The sequence below is a fragment of the Anomaloglossus baeobatrachus genome, chromosome 1, assembly GCF_048569485.1.
Source record: "Anomaloglossus baeobatrachus isolate aAnoBae1 chromosome 1, aAnoBae1.hap1, whole genome shotgun sequence".
In the NCBI taxonomy this organism is placed as follows: domain Eukaryota; kingdom Metazoa; phylum Chordata; class Amphibia; order Anura; family Aromobatidae; genus Anomaloglossus; species Anomaloglossus baeobatrachus.
In genome coordinates this window covers 319169349-319188058 of record NC_134353.1, presented here as the reverse complement: position 1 = coordinate 319188058, position 18710 = coordinate 319169349, and the positions used below count along the sequence as shown (strand labels likewise).

Here is an 18710-nt window from a genome sequence, read left to right as displayed (position 1 = left end):
ATTTGCTGTTCAAAACGCTGAGTTTAATTTGCGTAAATTTGGGCAAAAACTCAGCGTTTAAAGAAGCAACATGTCAATTGTTTTTGCCATTTTGGGTGCGTTTCCCATCCATTCAATTTAATACAAAACTGCAGTGTTTCTAAAAGCACCGGAAAAGCACTAAAAACTCATGAAAACCGCAAGGTGCGCATAGGCTACTTTACTTGCGTTTTACATGCATTTTTAAAGCCAAAAGCATTGTCCTTTCTGCCAGAGGATGCTTTTTGAACTGCAACTACCTTGAGGCAAAGTGCGCACATAGCCTTACAGTAATCTGAAATTTGTGTTTCAGAAAAAATATATTTTGAGATGTCGGCCGGTGACTGTGTCACAGTTGACTAGTCTGAGGCATGTCTATGGTGACTTCTTCCCACTCTATTCCTCTAGAGTGATAGGTCTTTTCTTATACGGAGAGATCAGGCCAACATACACTAAACACTAGGGAACTCAGATGGGGAGAAGCCGCCAGGGACCTGCCTTGGCCTATTCATCCAAGATACAAGATCCCCAACTGACTTTTTAAAGGTAATCTGTCAGCAGGTTTTTACTATGTAATCTAATATACATTGGTTACATTAAAAACATTGCAAAAATGAAAATAGACAGTGGAAATCCACCATAATGTTAGTTTACGCGTTTCAAGGCTAAATGGATTTAGTCTTTAAACGCGTAAACTAATATCATGGTGGATTTCCACTGTGTCTGTTTCCATTTTTGTAATGTTTTTAATTGATGGAATAAAGTCCACCCTTTTATAAGTGCTGGATCTTAATTTTTGGACACACTTCAGGAGTTGGAGTTTTGATCTGGAACATTCGAGGATCAGGTGAGCTGGAAAATTTTTGTATTTTAATATACTAGGTGCAGCATTAATGATAGAAGCACAACTTTCTCTGCTGCATAAAGAGTAGTCCTCAGTTGTACAACTGTGTATAACCGCTAACACTACCGTACCACAACTTTCTGTGTACATTTTATAGCGGAGAAGGATCAAACTTCCGAGATACATAAAAAAGTGACCTTTATTCAATTAAAATCCAGAAAAATATACATGAAAATCACGATGAATGGAGCCAAGGGAGCCCAGGGATCGCCATCGCGTTTCAAATGCAAGCTGCATTCTTTGTCAAGCTTAGCCTAAGTAGGAGGGGTTTTTTTGCCATTTTTCACTTTTTAGAGGACATCATAAAAGAAAAAAAACTTTTAACTATGTCATAAACATGAAAAAATGGATGAAATAAACACAAACATTCTTGTTGTATGCGTACACAGAAAAAATGGATGAAATAAACACAAATATTCTTGTTGTATGCGTACACATTGAGTCTATAAGCAGATTTTTCTGCAGCAAAAACCAGATTGTTAGCAGGAAAAATGGTGGAGTTTTTACACATTTTTGCATGTGTTTTTGATACTATCTTACTTTTTTTTCCCATTAATTTTTATGAGTGAAAAACACTGCATAAATAGCTAAAAGTATTGTCATGTTGCAGATTTTAAAACACTTTTTATGGTTTAAATCTACAAGGAAAAATAAACAGTGTGTGTATGAGATTTCAGAAATCTTCACTTTGCTAGTACTGTGAAATGCTGCTTTTTTTCCATTGCAAAAAAGCGTGTAAAAAAACACAGCATGTCAACAAGCCCGTAAAGTTATTGGTGTATGCACTTTTGGATGTTGAATAAAACCTTCTTCTTTACATCCAGAGGATAAAACTCTTCTCTAAGTGATGATTATGCAGGTATACAACTTGTTACTAGACACAACTCTGATAACTATACTGTGGTCACCATTAGAGATGAGTGAAACTATGGAAGTTTGGTTCAGCGGGTTCACCCAGACTTTAGTTAATGTTTGGTTTTGGACCAGGACTTGACTCAAACCCCAATGGAAGTCACTAATTGGGCATTTCGAGTCTCCACCCTCATGCAGCCAGCCATTAACAGATGATGTCGCGGGCGGAAGGGACGCGCTCGCCACGCTCGGGTCTGGGGCTTCTGCTGCTGCTGCTCGGTGGCTCCTCGCCCGTGAGTGAAAAGGGGTGGTATGTTTAGGGAGATTGTTCGTGACGCCACCCATGGGACGTGGTGATGATGGCACCACCACTGCTGGTAACGGGGTTCCCGGGAGAGATGGTAGGGTGCAGATGGGATGTTGTCCCCTCCGTGGGTAGGGGGTTGGTGATCCCGGGGCCCGGTGATGTAACGGGGAGGCTGGATGGCTGGGGTGCAGGGTTGCAGGGACAGCGCGGCGTGGTGCCGGACGGCACTGGTGTACTCACTCAGAAAATCAATGACAGAGTCTCTGGTAAACCAAAACAGCCGGATGGACGGATCTCGCAGCCGGCTGCAGTGCTGTTGTTGTGCTCTCCCCAGATGGCTGATTGTGGCTGTCTTTCCCTGCACCTTTTAGAATGTTCTGACTCCTGTGGTTGCCCACCGGTAGTCGGCTCCCTGGTGTATAGGTGCCGTAGGAGCCTGTTTTGCCCGCAGGCGCTGGCCCTTGGATCTCTAGCCTGTGGCGGTGGCTGTATATCCTCATGGTGTGGACTGTTGCCTTCTGTCGGGACTTGGTTGTTGAGAAACCCCTGGGGTTCCTGTCACACTCGGATTTGATTATTGACGGCGGCTCCAAACCTGGTCGGGGTCCGATGGCCTTGCCTGTGTGCTTAGCTTCACTCCGCTCCCCGGTTCGGTACCGGCAGGCCAACGCCCGACCCCGGTCCTTACAGCTTCGCAGAGTTCCACCAACTCCTGCAGATGGCCACCACCGTCTGCCAACCTTGCTGGGCTCCTACCCAGGCACACGCAGACATTTGACTCCTCTCACTTTCACCTCCAAAACTCATCTGTCTTCCTTTTCCCACCTCCAGGCCTGTGAACTCCTCGGTGGGTGGGGCCAACCGCCTGGCTCCGCCCCACCTGGTGTGGACATCAGACCCTGGAGGGAGGCAACAAGGGTTTTTGTCTGACTGTTGTTACTGTCTAGGGTGGGGGGGGGGTGTATGTTGGTATGTATGTGATTACCTGGCTAGTCCAGGGCATCACAATGACGTCCGGGGGCTGTTGGTCGAGGTTTTTTCATTTTTTTTTACACACTACATCAGATCATAGTGTTGTTACCCCCAGTGCGAGCAATTCAAACACTTGTAAGTGGCTAGCACTGGGCTGAGCACCAAGCGTACCCGAGCACAGTGAACCTCGGCTTCACTCATCTCTAATCATCATGTGACTACAGATGAGTGATCCCGAGGTTCAGTGTTCATACCAAACACAGACTTTACAAAAAAGAACAGAGTTCGGGTTCAGAGTTGGGTTGCTTTACATATGCAAATCACTCACGCGAGGATCACTGTGCTCGGGTACACTTGATGCTCGGCCCAGTGCGAGCCGCTTGCAGTGTTTGAACAGCTGACATTGGGGGTATTAACAGCGTGATTGGATGCAGTGTGCACCAAACAAAAAAAATGGAAAAACCCTTGCCACCCACCCCAGAAGAGTTCTGTTTATGGCTGGCTACATGTGGGCTAGACCCAGACTGAACAATTAGTGACTTCCATTGGGGTTCAGGTCAAGTTTAGGTTCCAAACCAAACTTAATCTAAAGTCTGGCTGAACCTACCAAACCAAACTTCCACGGGTCTACTCATCTCTACCTATGACCATTATTCTGTGCAAGGAAAAAAAGTAGATTTTGGGTACTCACCGTAAAATCTCTTTCTTGGAGCCTTCATTGGGGGACACAGGAAACCATGTTTTTCACAGGAAACCATGGGTGTATGCTGCTGGGACTAGGAGATGACACTATGCAAATAAAAAAGTTAACTCCTCCCACGTAGTATACACCCACTGACTGGAGCTGAGGAGATCAGTTTGTGTAAAAGCAGTACGAGGAGAAACTTGAATACCAGAAAATTCCAGATCTATTGAAGTCTTAGAAAAGGGCGGGTGCTGTGTCCCCCAATGAAGGCTCCAAGAAAGAGATTTTACGGTGAGTACCCAAAATCTACTTTTCTTTATCGCTTCATTGGGGGACACAGGAAACCATGGGACGTCCTAAAGCAGTCCCCAAGGGTGGGAAGAGAAAAAACCCGAAAACAGGGTTAGCAGAGACAAGATTCCTTGACCGGAACCTGGTCTTAGACCCCGTAAGGAAAACGCTACCTGGCCAGAGGCCGAAGAATAGGAGAAGAGTTAGAGTACTAGAGAGTACTAAGAACTAGTGCAAAATACGTGAGCTAGAGATAGGACGATTAGGGAGACACTGCATCCTCTGAGGTCTGTACCTAAGAAGGGTAAGGATCTAAGGCGACCGATAGAAATAGGTCGGGCTCGACAGACCCTGGTACTACGTTTGAGACTGTAAGAGAGCAGAAAACTAGGGCACCTGGTAGAGGTAGGAGCCAGAAGGTGGAGGCCAAAGGAGCCTTGGCCCCTTATAGCCGCAGAATGACTGAAAGGGAAACCGACTACCTAAAAGGTTGCAAGGGAGTCGGGATACTCGAGAAGCATGTAAGGGAATTCCGCCATAGGGGCACTTGACCCGTTGGTTTCACAGCACCCGAGGAAGTGATGTGACCCTAGTGGAATAAACAGCCTGCGGGCGGGAAAATAATACGGGAGATAATTTTCCTGTGTATGGAAGGGTTCAGAGAACCTGTGAGGTCTGGATAAAAATGACAAGGTTAAGGAGTCAAAGGAATTCCCAGGACCGACTTCCGCTGTGACGTGGCCGACAGGAGAAGGGAATCCGAGCATCTACCGTAACGTGACTGGGAGAGACCCGAACTCTGTAGTCGGGTACCGGGTTATCATTGCAGTGAATCATGGGTAGGAGAACCCCCATGGGGGACGGCTCCTGAGAAAGACAAAAAGGCACAAGACCTGGGATGTATGACCTGGAGTGGGAGAAGGAAGGCCCCTTTTGAGGGGGACCTCAAGAAAGGCTAGGACTAAGTCGTTGGCTTAAGCGCTAGCCGGCCAGGGGAGGGACGCCTATCCCTGGAAGTTGGAGTCTAAATGGTCTGTTAGGAGCTCTGTTTGAAAAGTGCAGGGATGCACAAGCGGCTAAGACCAAGCGGTGGAAAGCGGACGTGGAATCTGGTATGGCGGAGACTACAAAGAGATCTAGCATATCTCCAAGAGCCATCTAGAAGGCTACGAGGGAAGTGAGGCAGACCCGGGGCCAGAGGAAAAGAAGACCCCTCTTGGCCTGAAACTGAATCAGGTCATGTCTAGGTGTTGGTGAAGACCACTCGCTGTAGTGCCGAGTGTTTGGGTGGAAACACCCAGTGGTCTGAGTAATCAGGGCTCCCTGGAGGATTCTGTTACGGAAAGGGGACAGAAGACAAACATTGGAACCTACAACCTGTCCAGAAGAGTGAGCCCAATGACTGGGCCATCAGGGTACTTGGTCCTCCGTGGAATCGATGATTGGACGCTCCTGTGTCTGGTTCTTAACTTCATCTGTTGACTGAGAAGGGACTGCGGAATCTGATCTCTATCTGAAAGAGAGAGAACGTAAGTAACGACCTATGGATTTGGATATGTACAGTACCTGGCCGGAACCCTAGTGGAGGGCGCAGCCAAGGCTGGTCTAAGCCAGAAAATAGGCGGATGCCAAAAAATACTATGAACCACCCGAGGAGGGTGGCAGGAAGCAAAAAAAACGGACAACATACTGGTTAGCCGACAGAGTTGTACCCTGCTTACCTCTTTTGGAAACCAAAATGACTGCTGTTTCAAGAAACGACGGAGCCAACGTATGGTCAAGGGAGAAGAAGTCTTACCTTGTGGCTACCTTATATGCATGTGCGAGGTAGGAGAAAATCTCGAGTCACTGGGAAGTGACCAAAAGAGCGCTGCTGCTGAGCCGCATCATGGGGTCCGTGCTTGCTGCCGGGAGTGAAGCACACGACCCTCCGGATAAATGGTCGCATGTAGCCTTACCTCAAGGTTACTCCATACGTATGGATGCAGATCACTGGGAAGTGAGTAAATAGCTGGTGCAGGAAGGAAGGACAATGAACTGGTCCAAAAGACCCTGGCTTACCTCCTGTTCACCTGACTAGATGGTTTGAAGTAGGAGAGAGTCCTGGGTCACTGGGGAGCAACCTATTGACAGTTGCAACCGTGGCGCATCATGGGGTCCCTGCAGACCCAGTCCTCGCTTCAGTCGGAGATGAGGGAGAGAGCTGACCCACTAGATGACTCAGTCTGTTCGACTCCCTGGGTCGAGAGTAGAGAAAACACATACCTGTTACGGTAACCAGCCTCTGGTGTGGAGAAACGCTAGCCCCTTGGGTAGCGGGCAGGATCATCGATCAGGAGTACTGGCACTGAATGTGACAGCTGTTCCCGTGCCGCCTCATGGGACAGAGATGGATGGAGTTCTCGCCTCGGTCAGAGATGAGCGGAAAAGCTGAACAAAGCACCTAAGCCAGTTGCTGTATCTGGCCTCTGGTTCGGAGAAGTGCTGGTCCAAACGCTAATGGACAGGCTCATCAAATCACTGTCACGCTGTAGTATACAGGTGCATATAGAAATGCTGACACACAAGATAGAGGTCACATGCAAGAAAAAACTGTAGCACACCGCATGGTGGGTAGGTGCGTACAGATACACTGGAGAGTGAATGCTGACGCGGCTCATCAAATCCTTGTCACGCTGTAGTATACAGGTGCATATAGCCAACAGGTACACGAGATAGGGGGCTCATTCAAGAAACACTAGCACACCGGATGGTGGGTAGGTACATAGAGTCACTCTGGATAGAGGGTACTGGCACCCTGGAAGGTGTACCGACATATAGAGACCTTGGCACACAAGCAAGTGGACAGACTTGTGGAACTGTCAATCTGGATGCTGCATGAAATGGTCTATATACACAAAATTCCTTTTTTCTGCAGAAACAGACAGGTGCGATTAGAGACCCGACCCCCCAAACCGTGGGTGGGTTCACCCAACACTGATACGGTGGTGTAAACAGGTGCGTAAAGAAACACTGGCGCACTAGATAGAGAGCCAGCTCGAGAGGACACTGGTACACCAGAGTAAACAAATGCGCGTAATAACGCCGGCCAACTGAATAGCGGGCAGGGTCCCGAAGGCATCTGTGTATTGGGGCAGACAGGCATGGCACAGAGACTGTCACCTGGTTATTGGGGTACACAGACACTGGCACACTGGATAGTGGACAGGGACAGGAAAATGCTGGCGCGGAGATGTAGGCCAGTGCATAGAGACGCTGACACACTGGATAGTGGACAAGCGGGAGAAAGACGCTGGCACACAGAAGACACTGGCACACAGGTGAAGGCCACGGGCACACAGGTGTAGACCATTGTAAGCGAAACACTGGCACACTGGGTAGCGGACAGACACATGGTACTACTGGCACACTGTATAGTAGACAGGTAAATGGAGACACTGGCACACTAGATAGTGAACAGGCTGAGGTTGAAAACAGTGGACGGGTCAATGACCATGTGACAGGCGGGTATATGACCGCAGATAGGACATGAGGAACATTAACCCACGAATAGTGACCCTACGTGAGGAACGCTGACACACTAGGTAGTGGGACAGGAAAATAGGCAGGAGCACAAGAAAACACAGACGGTGGAGGTGGATAGGGCCCCAGTTTGCTGGAATACCCCTGGAAATGGAGTGCGTATAGGAGATTGACATCTCGCACCTGTAGAGGAAGGGGGGCTGTTAATATTCCCGGACTGAAGTCGCTCTATAACCATGCGCTGTATGTTAGAGGGGGGACAGCTCACTGCAAGTGAACTGCACCAGGAATCCGGTGTAGGTGCTCCTGGAGTAATGACAAGAGAGCCGGTTTTGCGGTCTGCTGAAGGTTTTTTTTTTCGTTTTTTTTTTTTACAATCTTGCCGGGACCGGGAGTCTGAGGTGAGTGGTGCTGGGCAGCTCGGAGCGCTGACTGAGGGGGCCCTGGGACGCACTGGCTGTCTGCGGGGGGCACTGAAGCTGCGGCGGTGGGGTTACTTACCGAGCCGGGAGGCTGGAAGTGCGGGCCGGAGCAGCGTTCCCCGGGAGATTCGGCGCCGGAAGTGACGTCAGGCGCCAGGAGAGAGGGGGGCGGCGGCGGTTGCACAGGGGAGCCAGAAGAATTTGAAAAGCCCGCGCGCGCGGGCTGAATTCCCGGCTGGGGGAGCGCGGGAATGCAGAGGGCCGCAATTAAGCCGGGGACAAAATTTTTAAGGTAGGCCCCGGAGGAGACGCCGGGCCGCAAGGAAACCGGGGCCTAAATTTTAAGGGTAGGCCGCCGGAGGAGACGCCAGGCCGCAGGGGACGCCGGGCCGCAAGGAGCCGGGGCCTAGGTTTTAAGGATAGGCCGCGGGGGGAGACGCTGGGCCGCAATGGAGCCGGGGCCTAAATTTTAAGAGTAGGCCACCGGAGGGGCCGCCGGGCCGCAGTGGAACCGGGGGCTAAATTTCTAAGGGCAGACCGCCGGAGGGGGCGCCGGGCCGCAGTGGAGCTGGGGGCTACGCTTCTAAGGGCAGGCCGCCGGAGGGGACGCCGGGCGGCAATGGAGCCGGGGGTTAGATTTCTAAGGCCAGGCCGCCGAGGAACCGGGGCTAAATTTCTAAGGGCAGGCCGCCGGAGACTGAGGTGAAGGGATCTAGGGGGGATAAGGGAACCCCTGACCCAGGAGGAAGACTGTGGGCTTCTATACCCGGTATCCCTCCCCCTAACCCGGGACGGGGAAGAAGGAGGGGGATTGGATTACTTATCTGAGTTCCTGGCTTGTCTTTGAGGTGAACCTGGATCCATCCTGGAAGGCGAGTGAAGACATCTCGACGGTTGTCGCGGGCATAGTCTAGGGGAGACTGGAAGGGTACCTCTCCATCCTGGGTACGGTCTTCGTCCTCCTACCCCACAATCAGGCTCGGGAGCGAGAGAGTCTTTGGGGAGGGGGGCAAGGACCATCCGCCTGTCCCTCTGTGCGGATGCCCCCCAAACAGTCTTGAGAGTGTTAGGGGGGGTAGGGTCCTGCCAGACAGACACGGAAGACAACGGAAGTGGCGGACGGACCCCACTTCTGTGCGACCGGTCTCTATGTGGGAGAGCAGGGTGAGCGATTACACCCTGTCGCCCGACGAGCTGTGTCTGAAAAACAAAGGGAAAAACATTAATAAAACACAACAATACAAACCTGAAGGGCTGAGAGCAGCCCCTGCGTGTCCAACCTCCTCGGACACTAAGCAAAAACTGATCTCCTCAGCTCCAGTCAGTGGGTGTATACTACGTGGGAGGAGTTAACTTTTTTATTTGCATAGTGTCATCTCCTAGTCCCAGCAGCATACACCCATGGTTTCCTGTGTCCCCCAATGAAGCGATAAAGAAATGAAGGTTTGCTTTCACGCATTTGCAGAAGAGATTTTTTGATGAAACTGTGATGAATTAATACACAAAATATGTTAAAAATTTGCACACAGCCATCAGAGTTTGAGCTGAGTGTCATAAGAATAATCGCATGAGAAAATCTATGGCTGTGTGAGTGAGCCCTAAAGAGTAGCTGTTACCTTACCTTGGCATATCTATTTCGATAAATACTTGTATCCCTGATTAAATAACCATATTGATGTTTCTCATAACGCTATGCATGTGCCATTGCTCCTGAATGTTTGTGAATAAATTGACAACTGGGTGTTATCATTCACCTTGTTACAGGGGAGTGTCTTTACACAGTCTGCCACTGTCAGCTCTGATTGGGCCATATCAGAGAGTGTGGGGACAAACCTCCAACTGGTCACCCCCAATTGTACATTTATACATTTGTAGGAGAAATATGAAAAATGATATACATTGTAACTTCATAGGGAATGCAAGTATTTGCTAAAACAGACATGTTAACTGTGATATGTCTCCTTATAGTGATCAGCATAGTATGTTGCTTCATGAAAGAGATTATGTCAATGACGGACAAGACACTATGTAATCCAATACAGTCTTTCTATTTTAGAGACGCAATAAAGATTTATTTTAAAAAAGTACATCTAAACTTGTAAATTTGAATAATATTCAGTACCAAAGTAAAAATAGGACCCATATACATACTTCGTCAGAGCTATCCTCATTTTCTTCTGAAGAATCGCTTGCCTAGAAGATAAATTAATTATAATATAGTCAACTATAAAAATAACCCACACAAAAATGTTTGGTTAAAAGCAGTTTCATGTAAACTCCCTTTAGAAAAAAAAGAGGGTATGCTCTCCTGGAAAAAAAATGTTTTCCAGAAGAGACAGGCATTTTTTACTTTGAGAACTATTTTTTATATTGGTAACCAAGCATCAGGGTGCTCAGGACGCTCAGTACTGAATCAAGTATCTTGCAGGGGCTCAACATGCTTGATTCCTAACGTCTCTCTCTCTCAGCCTCTTTGGAGGTTTAAGAAAAATACTTAAGTTTCTAATAGACTTTCATTATACTTGGTACTCAAGTCGATCCCTCCAAGCTTCTGAGTTGCTCAATTCGAGTACTGAACACTTGAGCATTTTAGTGCTCACTCATCACTATTATTTATTTGTAAAACTGTCCACCTCAGTAGCTGTTCATAGCAGGGACCTTCGAGGGTTTCAAAAAAGGCTTAGACGCAAAAACCTGCTGACAGGTTCCCTTTAAATGATGGAAAATACTATTAATTTTGGACTATTAAGACCAGTGCCAATCTGAAGACTGAAACCAGACAATTGCTTGCTTGTCCCCTGTTGTCCATAATGTCAATAATTGACTATAATGGGACAGTCATGTGGTCTATGGTAATAAATGGGCATAGCCGAGGCAAGGCACACTGAAGCGGCACTTTCCTATTGACTATGCCATTATGTTGTTAGGAATGGATTGCTAAACTCAAAAGCTCCAACTCATCTTTAGCTACGGGTTGAACTAGATGGACTAAAGGTGGCTTTACACGCCACGATATTGTTAGCAATTGCTAGCGATATCGTACGCAAAAGCACCCGCCCCCGTCGTTCCTGCGATTGTGTGTGATCGCTGCCGTAGCGAACATTATTGCTACAGCAGCGTCGCACGCACTTACCTGGTCGGCGACGTCGCTGTGACTGCCGAACAATCCCTCCTTTAAGGGGGAGGGACGTTCGGCGTCACCGCGACGTCACTAAGCGGCCGGCCAATCAAAGTGGAGGGGCAGAGCTGAGCGTGATGTAAACATCCCGCCCTCCTCTTCCTTCCGCATTGTGGCCGGCGGCAGGTAAGGAGATATTCCTCGCTCCTGCGGTGTCACACACAGCGATGTGTTCTGCCGCAGGAGCGACGAACCACAACGAAAAACAACCCTTACCGATTTTTGAGTTTGGGACGACCTCTCCATAGTGAACGATTTTCACCATTTTTGAAGTCGCTTAAAGTCGCTGGTATCACACGCTGCGATATCGTTAATGACGCCGGATGTGCGTCACTAACAACATGACCCCGACGATAAAACATTAACGATATCGTAGCATGTAAAGCCCCCTTTAGAGTCTCCCTTCAACCTTAAAAACTATGATACTATGATCTAAGCAAGTCCATCAGAATTTGGGCGTAAAGCACTTTAAAAACTCTGCTTTAAGCAAAAATGTTTTAATTTTTATATTTTCATGCATTTCATTCGGCTGTACTAAAATGGGTAGCATTGGGGCAGGTGTAGAAGAGGGGTGTACACCACAATTTGTCTAGTTCATGATGAACTTTAGATTATCTTACACAAGAAGTCTTACTTAATGAGGTTGTTTCATGAACAAAGTACATTTAATCAATAGATGTTGGAACAATAATAATTTCCGCACATGAATGTGTTTAAAAAAATGTTCCTGTACTGAGATAATCTTATATATGTGCCCCTGCTATGTACTGTGTAATGGCTGTGTCTCAACTTACAGGGACTTGGTCTGATCATACCACATCTCCTGGGCAGGGGAAAAAAAAGTATACAGACATTAAAGTACAAGATTGCAAATTATTCTTTCTTTGAGGTAAAACATTATTTCTTTTAATAGGTAGGGAAATGCTTTACCTCACATAAAGAATCAGCTGTGATCCCATGCTGTAATGTCTTTATAGTCTTTTGCTTCCTCCACTGCCCAGGAGATGTGGTGTGATCAGACCATGTCACTGTACGGTCAGACACGGCTATTACACAGTACATAGCAGGGACACATATATAAGATTATCTCAGTATAGGAACATTTTTTTTTTTTTTAAATACATCCAATTGTGAAAATTATTATTATTTCAAGATGTAATAATTAAAATTAATTTTGAAATGTACTTTGTTTGTAAGAAAACCCCTTTAAGTCCCCGACTGGAGTAAGATTTGTGGCAAGTGCCACTTTTCAGAAACAGTCTTTAATGATTCCAGGGGCTTCTGACTGCAGCACGCCAGACTTGATGAATCTTGGCTAAAATACGTACGCATGTTTAATTCCATTGTCTATTTAATTATACCATAGATTTAAAATAAAGTCTGGATTTTAAGATTTTGGAGTTAGTCTTTTTTCTAATATTTTCTATAAAGATGTACAGAGATCATAAGCACTCACATCACCTGCTGCTTTGTATGCGAATCACAATCTAGTATCCATATTCTAAATGTGATCACAAACACTATGGCAGATTTTATTTAAAAAAATACATAAAATTTCCATCTAATGCTGGCATTTACCTTTTGGACCAATATGTAAGGTAGTTAAAATAAACCCTTCTAATAAACATAACTGATCTGAATATAATTGTACAGCAGCGCTGAATGTTAGACTAGACACATTATATAAATAGGGGAGTAAGTTCTTACCTTAGCATAAGTTATGTATTTTGGAGGAGCCTGAAAGTACACACGTCTGAAAAAGTTGTTGTTGTATCTGTGTCTCTGTGCCTGAAGGAAATAAAAAAAAACATTTAGAAGCAGGAAATTTTTTAGCTGATAGTTCATTACATGGGACACTTTTTTGTGTATTTTGTAAAGGGATATTCTTCTTTAGTTAAAGGGGCTTTACACGCTACGACATCGCTAATGCAAAGTCGTTGGGGTCACGGAATTGGTGATGCACATCCGGCCGCATTAGCGATGCCGTTGTGTGTGACACCTATGAGCGATTTTGCATCGTCGCAAAATCGCTCATCGGTGACATGGGGGTCCATTCTCAAATATCGTTACTGCAGCAGTAACGAAGTTGTTCCTCGTTCCTGCAGCAGCACACATCGCTTTGTGTGACACTGCAGGAACGAGAAACCTCTCCTTACCTGCCTCCCGGCCGCTATGCGGAAGGAAGGAGGTGGGCGGGATGTTACGTCCCGCTCATCTACGCCCCTCCGCTTCTATTGGGCGGCGGTTCAGTGACGCAGCTGTGACGTCGCTGTGACACCTCACGGACCGCCCCCTTAGAAAGTAGGCGGTTCGCCAGTCACAGTGACGTCGCCGGGCAGGTAAGTACGTGTGACGGGTCTGGGCGATGTTGTGCGGCACGGGCAGCGATTTGCCCGTGTCGCACAACAGATGGGGGCAGGTACCCATGCTAGCGATATGGGTACCGATATCGCAGCGTGTAAAGCGGCCTTTAGTCTACAAAAAAAGTCACATTCTTGACAGACCAGTATATAATTGAGCTCAGCACAATGGGTCTTTCTTCTGATAAAAGTGTCCCGTGAAGAGATGAGCCGACCTGTAGAAGTTCAGGTCCTCCAAGTGCAAAGGGACTTTAGATAAAGTTTAGTTTGGGACCTGGACTTGACCTGAATTCCATTTGAAGCTAATGATTGGGCATTTCGGTTCTCCACCCACATACAGCCACCAATAAAGAGCATTTCCAGGGGAGGCTGTTTTTTCTTGTTTTTTAATGGACACACAATATCCGAAAACATTTTTACCCTCAGTGAAAGCCATTCAGAGACTGCAAACGGCTTTCAATGGGCTGAGCACCGAGCATACCTGAGCACCTCAATCAAGTGGTAGGCTATGGTCAGCACTCGATATCCGAATTCAGAAGTTCATTTTTTTTAACACTCTATGTTCGGTGTGAACCCTGAACTTTATAGTTCCAGTTTGCTCATCTCTAGCCCAGAGGGTGGGTTAGAGGTTCATTTTTACTGTTCACCTAGTCCCACATACATAAATCAGATTCCTGACAGGTCTACTATAATGATACACACATCAGGAGGCAATGGTGAGAAGGATTCATTTATCAAGCCATACTACCTACACAAATTATATAGCAGGTCAAGCAGCTGTTTGGGTCAAATGAAGGTCTAGTCCATCAAAAAAAGCTCAGCTTTCAAAATGGACATTGTGCGCCTGTAAGCTAAGCTCTATCACATTTTTAGTGGGCTATGTATTCACTTTAATGATCATTCACTGTGCATCTTCCAAAGTACAGGAGGTGAATGTGGTGTTCCCTATAATTATGTAATTGTAGGTATTCTCTGCCAAAGCATATATAGTCAGTGATCCCACACATACACACGCTTACAGCATTTGTTCCACTAGCCTAAAAATAACATTTTTCCTGTTCACTGCTGAAACTCACATTCACTGGCTCTAGAAAATGTATGTATACCGTATATACAATCCTCAATGAATTACGACACCAAGAAGGAAAATCGCAGAATTATGGAATCACAGAATAGATTAGACAAGTTAATAATGTGCAAATGATCAAAAAGGAAAGAAAATTTTCTAAACATCTTGATTTGTTTAGAATCGAGTAAGAGCAGCATGTGCAGAAATACAAGCACTTACACTCCTTGGCATGCTAGCAATGAGGTTATTACCTCCTTCACGACATATGACATACAGTTATTTCATAAACTCTTATCTGTACATCCGGGATTTATAAATGGATACTACATACACACTGTATGTAACACAAACACTTTATGCTACACACACATGTATATACACACATGCATGTATACACTAAGCACATACACACATATGTATACATACACATAGCACACACACACATAGCACATAGATACACATATATGTCTTCACACACCTATATACAATGGGGAAAATAAGTATTTGATACATTGATTTACAAGTTTTCCCACCGACAAAGAATGGAGAGGTCTGTACGTTTTATCTGTGACAGACAGAATTCATAGTAAAAAATTCCAAAAAATCACATTGTATGATTTTTAAATTGTTAATTTGCATGGAATAAGTATTTGATCATCTACCAACTTTGTAAGTGGGAAAATTTGCAAAATCGGCAGTGCATAAAATACTTATTTTCCTCATTGTATATTTACTTATATTATAGGCTCCATCACACACACACAGACACAGATGGGTCTTCCAGGGAGAGATGCTCTTTGCAAACACATATCTGACCAAGAGATGGGGATTCTGAACACAGGAGTCATTATATTAACCCCTTCCCAACCATGGACGTACCTACATGTCCTAGATTGGAGGTGTTAGTCACGCTGCTCAGATCTGGGATCATGACTCGAGAAGGGCGTCCGGACCCGGCTTAGTGGACACTTTGATCCGTAAGGGGATATTTACAGGGGAGAAGTTTGTGACGCCACCTGTGGGTTGCGGTAATGGGAGTACCACCACTGCTGTAAGGAGTACCGGGGCAGATGGAGTTGAGCAGCCTGATGTTAGTCCCTCCACAGGTAGGGAAGGCTACGGGCTCAGGGGTGTTGGTGGTTATTTGGGAGCGCAGGGTGCAGGGGATCAGAGTACTCACTGTGGGTAGTCGGGGTGCTGGATGAGAATTATAAAGGGGACACACATGCAAGTAAACCAAATTCTCTTTGTGTCGCTGTGGGAAGCCCATCTAAGTACCCGGTACCACCGGTGTCACATAGTAATCCGGAGCCTGCGTCCGTGTACAGTTTCGTGTCCGTGTGGGTCCCTATAGCCTGAAACTATAAGGTCCCGCTTGTTCAGTTTTTAGGAGAAGATGTGCTCCCAAGGGCTGGCACTTGGGACTTTAATGGGTTGCTTTCTCTGGAAAACCCCGTCCCCCACGGTGTGCTGATGCCCTCAGTCTTTGAGCTGTCTGGGAAGGTCCCTGAAGGTCCCCTTCCTCTGCAGGTTAATTGCCAGGATATTGAATCGGCTCCTGACCTAGGGTCCTGTACCCCGTCGTGCTCAGTACCGGTCAGTTCTTTTGGGCTTGCTGGTGCTGACAGTCCTCCTAGACTATGTCCATCGCATCTTTATCCAATGTCACTGCTACCGGTCCCCGACTCCTCTAGCCCCGGACCACTGTCTGCAACACAACCTCGGTCTAGCTCCCCGTGAGCTAACACTCCAGCTCCTTACACTTTTAGGGCTCTCACTAGACTCCTCTACTTCCCTCCCACCTGTCTGCCTGAACCCTAGGTGGCTGGCCCTTTTCCAGCTGGACCAACCCACTGGTGTGTCTGACAGGTCATGATGTGAGGTGTTGATTGGGATTTGTGGTGCGGATGGAGATGACACCGGTTTCTGGGAACTTGGAACCAAGGAGGGGTAGGCCCTGCACCCTGGGTAAGGATGCAGTACCCTGTGGCACCTTGATGTATTCAGGGACGCCACAGAGGTACTTACCGACATAAGACGTATAGTCACATCCTAGTAAACACAAAGGCACTGGCGCCGTTTTCAATCGCCATGAAGGACTTTCTTTGCAGCCAAGCCCAGGCACTCACAGCCAGAGATGACCTCCAGGTCACCTGACTACGATAAGCCTCAGTGATCATGCCTCCAGCATGATCACTGCAGCTTCTGAGTGCAGCTCTGACAGCTGCATTGTACTGAAATGATAAATCATTGCTGCACAGTGTAGCTGTGATCAGAGCAGTGAAAGGTAATGTCCTATATAGGACTAAGTAAAAATAAGTTTTAAAAAAAGTAAAAATATAAATAAAAAAAAATCAGAAAATAAAGAACAAAAAAAAAGTAAACAATAAGTGCACATATATGGTATCGCCACGACCATAACAACTAGATCTATAAAACTGTCAGACTAGTTAACCCCCTTCAGTGAACACTGAAAAAAAAAAAAACGTAGCAAAAAATGTTATTTCATCACAAAACTGAATAAAAAGTGGAATAAAATGTGATAAAAAAGTCATATATAAATAAAAATGGAACCTTTGAAAACATCATCTTATCCCACAAAAAACAATCTACCATAAAGCTCTATCAACAAAAAAATAAAAAAGCTATAGCTCCCGGTATACAAACCTAAAAAGAGATGTAAATCAGGTATCGCTGTAATCGTACTAACCGGAGGAATAAAGCTGCCTAATCACTTAAAATAAATAAATAAAGCCAATTGTTAAACTGATGCTGATTTGTTTATTTTGCCTCCCAAAGATTGCAGTATGGCACAGCTCATATTTATCCTGCACTCTATGCAGAGCCCTTACACCCGGCATTGCTTGTGAAAAACATGATTCATCAAAATTCACAATGAAGAATTCACTGTAATGAGGCAGAGAGAGTCACTTTCACCTCTCTTATGGGCTGTGGTGCAGCAATGTCCATCTTTTTATGTGCCTTTTTAGATGTGCACAAAAGTACGGCCATTAACAGTTTTGTTCAAATTTGAAAATATGGACACCGCTGAACAGAGGCCAAAAAAGTCCGGACTAACTCTGCTGCCTCATTAGTAAAGAAATCAGTTGGGGGTTTTACCTGACTCATATATTTCAGAGATTTAGATTGAAGCACTCAGCATAGAGCATGGGATAAATGTGGACTGAGCCAAAATGTTCTGTACCCAAATCGCCACTGAATAGCCTTCAACTCAATTCTCAAAAGCACAAATCCCCACTAAGGTCTATCATCTGTTAACAGAAATATAGGGGGCTTTCATGTTACTGGTAACACAAAGGCTCTGGAAAAACACTAGGGCTCCCCCCTCAAAAAAGAAATCCAACAAAATCTGCATTCCCATATCCAATTGCCCCTCCCTTCTGAGCCCCACAATGTGCCTAAACCACAGCGTGTTTACAAATAACTAAATTGTCACTACACCAGTAGATGAATTTCCAGAGGGGTGTAATTTCCAAAATGTGGTCACTTCAGGGATTTTCTACTGTTCTGATAATTTGGGGTTCTGTAAATAGAGTCTGTAAACTATTCAATGAAAATCTGTGCTCCAAAAGTCAAATGGCGCTCCATCCTTCTTGAGCCCTGCCGTGTGGCCAAACAGTACTGTACAGTTACTTATGGGGTATTGTCAAATTCAGGACAAATTGTGTAACACTTTATGAGGCTTTTTACCTATTCCCCTTGTGAAAATTGGAAATCTGGGCCTAAAACAACAATTTAGTGGTAAATATCTAATTATTTTTCTCCACCACCCAATAGTACAATATTTTGTGACACATCTGTACTGTCAATATGCTCACTGCACCCCTAGATGAATTCAATGAAGGGTGCAATTTGTAAAATGGGATCACTTGTGGTCTGCTGTTCTGGCACCTCAAGGGAATCTGCCAATGTCACATAGCACCCACAAACAATTGCAACAAAATCTAAACTCCAACATGGCACTCCTGCACTTCCTCACTTTTTACTCTGCCTCAAAAGTAGTTTTTGTCCACATGTGGGATATTGGCAAACTCAGAAGTTGCACAAGAAATTGTATTGTCCATTTTCTCCAGTTACCCTTGTGAAAATGAAAGATTTGGGGTTAAAGT

General features: G+C 45.9%; 1 protein-coding gene across 1 annotated transcript in view; it reads right to left on the bottom strand.

Annotated features, from left to right (window-relative positions):
- The window catches only part of LOC142292149 (uncharacterized), a 42907-nt gene that overhangs the window by 9758 nt on the left and 14439 nt on the right, over window positions 1-18710 (bottom strand). The window contains exons 4-5 of the mRNA XM_075337306.1: window positions 12859-12939; window positions 10125-10166 (exon numbers count right to left, since the gene is read on the bottom strand). Of these exons, the coding sequence (XP_075193421.1) occupies window positions 10125-10166; window positions 12859-12939 (123 nt within the window). The remainder of the gene's footprint in view (window positions 1-10124; window positions 10167-12858; window positions 12940-18710) is intronic.